At 63.2% G+C, this 5,427-nt stretch overlaps 1 protein-coding gene across 1 annotated transcript in view; it reads right to left on the reverse strand.

The window, feature by feature from the left end:
- Nucleotides 1-5,427, reverse strand: part of Bok (BCL2-related ovarian killer) — a 22,573-nt gene that overhangs the window by 3,061 nt on the left and 14,085 nt on the right. The window contains exons 3-4 of the mRNA XM_013033645.1: nucleotides 3,630-3,758; nucleotides 550-713 (exon numbers count right to left, since the gene is read on the reverse strand). Coding sequence (XP_012889099.1) covers nucleotides 550-713; nucleotides 3,630-3,758 — 293 coding nt within the window. The remainder of the gene's footprint in view (nucleotides 1-549; nucleotides 714-3,629; nucleotides 3,759-5,427) is intronic.

A 5,427-nucleotide genomic window follows, 5' to 3' on the forward strand; every position in this document is an offset into this window, starting at 1 on the left:
CCCAGTGGGCTTCTGAGGACAGAACAGTGAACAGGCACACACACAGAGCTCACCCACCCTCCACACCACACACACACACACACAGAGCTCACCCATCCTCCACACACACACAGACACACAGGGCTCACCCATCGTCCACACACACACACACACACAGAGCTCACCCATCCCCCACACACAGACACACACAGAGGGCTCACCCATCCTACACACACACACACACACAGAGCTCACCCATCCTCCACACACACACACACACAGAGCTCACCCATCCTACACACACACACAGAGCTCACCCATCCTACACACACACACACACACAGAGGGCTCCCCATCCTACACACACACACACACAGAGCTCACCCATCCTACACACACACACACACACAGGGCTCCCCATCCTACACACACACACACACACACACACGGGGCTCACCCATCCTACACACACACACACAGAGCTCACCCATCCTACACACACACACACACACACAGGGCTCCCCATCCTACACACACACACACACACACACACACACACACGGGGCTCACCCATCCTCCGCGCCGTCGGAGCCAGGTTGCCAGTGTCTTGCGCACAAACTCCCCCAGGCAGTCCACCAGGGCGTGAACCAGGGCAGGTTGGGCCTGCCGCACGCAATCCACGGCCAGCCCGGCCGCCACGGCATACAGAGAGACCACCTTCCCCCAGGTGATGCCTGTGGGAAGAGACCACTGCCCGTCAGCAGGAGCACAGGTCATACCTTCTGAGCCCCTTCCACCCCCCTGGGCCGGCAGCACGAAGCCAGGTGCCGCCCGAAGGAGGAGCCTGGCCGTCCTCCCAGGCAGGTGTTCAGGGAACCCCTCGGGCGGTCACAGGGCCAGCTCCAGTGCACGCCTGCCTGAGCCTGGTTGTGTGGAGGATGTGGCCGCAGGGCGGGGGTGGTCTGCACAGCACCGAGGCTGACGACGCGGTCCAAACCGTGCTGCCAGCGGACAGGATCGGGTCTGCCTCTGCTCCTTATAAAGATGAGGCCTCAGGGGTGCCTGCCCCAGACAGCTCACCCGGGGGCCAGAACCAAGACGCGGACACCTCCGGGAAAGGGCAGATGGATGGAAACGATGTGGGAGGAAGGCCTGAAGTCAGGACATGTTTCCCTAAGAGAGTGGGTAAATCATTGAGAAAAATAAACCTCTCCAGATCCAGAGTGTGAACAACACAGAGGCTGAGGAGGGCCGAGGGTGTGGCTCTGCGCAGATTATCTGCCTAGCACACATAGGCCCCAGGTCCAAGCCCTGCACTACAAGGAGGAGGGGGAGTGTGAAAAAGATGACAGGGCTGGGAAGGTGGCTCAGTGGTAGAGCGCTTGCCTTGCATGCCTGAGGCCCTGGGGTCGATTCCCCAGCACCACATAAGCAGAAAGAAAAAAGCCGGAAGTGGGGCTGTGGCTCAAGTGGTAGAGCGCTAGCCTTGAGCTGAAGAGCTGAGGGACAGCGCCCAGGCCCAGAGTTCAGGCCCCACGACCGGACCCCCCCCCCAAAAAAAAAAAAGATTACAAGTGGTGGTGGTGCATCCTGAAACCTCAGTGGAAACAGATCAGGAAGACATCAAGAGTGAAGACAGCCCAGGCTACCGAGGGGTGGGAGGCCTGGCTCGAGCGGCAGAGCATCTGCATGAGCGAAGGTGAAGACCTGAGTTCAAACCTACCGGCAAAGGAAAACACAAGGAAAGAGAAGCTCAAATAACACATCCTAGCCAGGCACGGTGGCTCACGCCTGTCATCCTAGCTACTCGGGAGGCTGAGAGCTGAGGATCACGGTTCAAAGCCAGCCCAGGAAGAAAAGTCATTGAGGCTCTATCTCCGAAAAACTAAAACCTAGAAGTGGTGCTACGACTCAAGTGGTAGAGCACTAGCCTTGAACACAAAGAGGCTCAGGACAGCACCCGGGCCCTGAGTTCAAGCCCAAGCCGGGGGGCAGGGGGGTAACATCTCCTCCTCACCATCCTTTCCAGAAGGCAACCTGAGACGCAGCCGGTCACCGCCACGTAAACCCATGCGGGGTTCAGGTAACCGTCTCAGTGTTGCGGGGGCACGCCCGCCCGCAGCAGCCCTCCCAGGAGCCTAGGCTAGCAAGTAACGCTGGCAAAGAGGACAGAACCCCAGCCTGCGTGACCTCTCGCAAACACAAATCAGACCACGGACTTGCTCACAAGGGCCACAAGGCGCAGACAACCCAAACGCCCTTGCTGGCCCAAGAACCCCACCCCACCGCACACGGTCCGGGGCTCCCCGGGCCGACACCTCCACTCGCTCGGAAGCCCACCCCAGGGTCCCTCAGGGGACCCAGAGCCAGTGCCCCTGGCTGCCTCCCAGTCCAGCACTGGGCAAGGGTGGGTGGGCAGCAAGGGCTTCCCTCCCTGCTCACACAACACCATCCAGGGCCTAACCCACCTCCCAGCTCCATAAGCTACCAGGCCAGAGCTGGGCTCAGAAGGACATGTTCCTCGTGAATCCAGCCGGTGGCTCACAAACAGGCTTGCTCACGGGCTGCAGTCAGATCCATAGGTGGCCACGTGCAGCCTCAGATACACCTCCGGAGAGCGCCCCTCAGTCCACGACGCTGGCCCTGTTCCCAGCCCTGCCCTGAGCCTCACTGGCTGCATCCTCCAACATGCTCCAGGGGCTGGAGCTCACCCACCAGCTCCCGGTGCAGCCCTGGACCACCATGGACACAGCCCCTGCCACGTGCCCACGCCCTGCGGCCCACGGGCCCTCTGCCCCCAGAACCCCACCCTCACACCCCACGGGGTTACACTGGCTGACGCTGTTCTCCTAGGCTCCCGGCCTAGCCAGGACTTCCCTCCCAGCAAGCCTAGGGCAGGGACATGGGACACACGTGGAGCAGCCCAGTGGGCTTCTGAGGACAGAACAGTGAACAGGAGGTGTCCAGCGGGCTCTGAGGACAAGACAGTGGACAGGTGTCCAGCGGGCTCTGAGGACAAGACAGTGGACAGGTGTCCAGCGGGCTCTGAGGATGGGACAGGACAGGCTGGGAAGAGCCCCTCAGCACCTGGTGAGCCTGGCTCTGAGTACAAGGAGAACAGGAAGGGCTGGCCTTGAGGGAAGGGCAAGGAGGCCACAGAAGGGTCCAGGTCAGCTCCCAGCTGCCTTGGAACACTTCCACAGGGGCTTGCGCGCAGCTGGGTGAGCCCTCACCTAGACCTTCCCACACTGGGCTCCACCCCGCGGCTCAGAACGCATTCCTGGACGCTCCCCACTGCCCCCAGCACCGCACGGTGAGAAGCCAGGCCGCCCTGGTGTCACCCACACCCTGAGGAGCACCACGGCCCGGCCGGTACTGGACCCGAGGGCCGGTGCTGGACCCGAGGGCCGGTGCTGGACCCGAGGGCCGGTGCTGGACCCGAGGGCCGGTGCTGGACCTGAGGGCTGGACGGGCCTGTGCCTAGGCCCTGGCTCACGACAGGCACCACTGTAGGAGTGCAGCACAGCTCACAACAGGTGTGTGCGTCCGGGCGGCTCCAGGACCCCATGGGGCTTGGTCTTCTCGGCAAGGCCACCCTCGCCCACACATGCTGGCCCTCCCCGGGTGTCCCAGCAGCAGACCCATCCTACCTGCAGAGAAGATGTGGCTGGCCACAGCCAGGAACGCATCCGTCACCACGGGCTCCGACTGCAGGGAGAGGTGCAGCTGGCGGGCCACGTTACGGTACACACTGGGCCGGATCTGCTCCAGCTCGTCACCTGTGGGGACACACAGGGCTCAGGGCCCACCTGTGCCCCCCACGGTCACCCCAGGCCACTCCTAACCCACCCCGGAGCCACGCCCCCGCGGAGCCACGCCCATCCCAGCTGACTGACTTCACAGGCCCAGGGGGCAGGACCAGACAAGTGCTGTGGGCACTCCCACTCCAGGCTGTGGTGCTGCCCCAACCCCCCCCCCCCCCCCGGCAGGAATCCTGCAGGGGGGAGTGGGCCCTGCCTGCTGGTGACTCTCAGGAGCCAGCCAAGCTGCTCAGGCAGAGCCCAGCCTGGCAAAGGGCAGGGAAGGGAGCCCCTACACAGGCCTCCGGACCCACGCTCCAGTGGGGAGGCCCCAGGCTGCCACACAGGGACAGCCTGGCATAGACCCCACCATCATCTGGTGATGGCTCAGCAAACAACCTGTAGATGCTGATCCACAGCCCCAGGCCATCAGCACCACCCACCGCCACCACCAGGAAGGGTGTGTGTGTGTGTGTGTGTGTGTGTGTGTGTGTGTGTGTGTGTGTGCGTGCGTGGGCGAAGCAGTGGAAAGATGGTGCCTGGAGCTCCACACTGCCACAGACTGGGAGTCCCCAGCTCAGCCAAAGCACACAGTGACATGCTGCATGCTGGACTGGCCACTGGTAAGGGCTCCCAGTCACGTCTAGAGCTGACCGCTCCATCTAATTAATGAAGGCCTAGAAGGAGAGCAGAGGCAGGGCTGTCCAGGGATGGGGGATGCCGTGGGAATTCTCAGGATGGCTTGTCTGTTTCCAAACACAGACCCTGGGGGCCCATAGCGGCTGGTTTGGGGGGCACGGCATGGCACAAAGGTGGGCTGCTTCCTGCTTGTGGCAGCCTGCAGGGCTGGGGGAAGCTCAGGGGTCACAGCACCACACTACGAAGAGACTTACCCTAAGACACAGAATCCAGCAAGTGGACATGAACAAGAACTCCTAAGGTCTGAGCTGTCTCCTGGGGTCCCTTCATCTGTATGGCAGGGCTGGTCTAGGCCCTGCCTGCCCAGCCCCAGTGCAAGGTTTGTGCCTGTTCCCCAAGCCTGTGACAGTGTCCTGGGGGGAGGCAGGCAGGTCTGAGGGGAGAGGCTAGCTGGGCAGACAGCAGGCCACCATCCAGCAGGACTTTCTCCCGGCCTGAGCCCTGCTTCTGAGGAGCATCACCTCCACAGCAGCCGGGTCTCACAGAGCCTGGCCCTGCTCCCTTCGCCTCCCACCCCACGCTCAGGCGGCGGTAATGAGTCCATGGATGGGACTCATGCCCCTCTGGGGCAGGCCGGGTGGACACATAGCATGCTGATGCGGGGCCACACAGAGCAGAGGGTCAGCCTGCGGCCACCCCGGCACAGGCCCTTCCCTCAGACCTCCTTCCCAGTCAGGCCGGGCGAGGTGGGCCGACCCGGCGGCCCCTCCGCCAGGCCCTGAAGCAGTGGAGGCGCTGAGCTGTGACCCCGGAATTGCCCCAATCTCGGGGAGAGGGCAGCTGAAAGGCCTGTTTTCCAAAACAAACATGCGACTGCGGTCCGAGGGCAAGGGTCACCCAGAGGCTAGCGCGGCCCTTCCCAGGCCCCTGCGCTGTGTCTGACGGGCCGCGGGCGGCCGCCCGGGTGGGAGCCCGGGAGCCGGTGCGGGCAGCCAGCAGGCGGGCGAGA

This window comes from Dipodomys ordii, unplaced genomic scaffold, assembly GCF_000151885.1.
Source record: "Dipodomys ordii isolate 6190 unplaced genomic scaffold, Dord_2.0 Scaffold174, whole genome shotgun sequence".
Taxonomy (NCBI): domain Eukaryota; kingdom Metazoa; phylum Chordata; class Mammalia; order Rodentia; family Heteromyidae; genus Dipodomys; species Dipodomys ordii.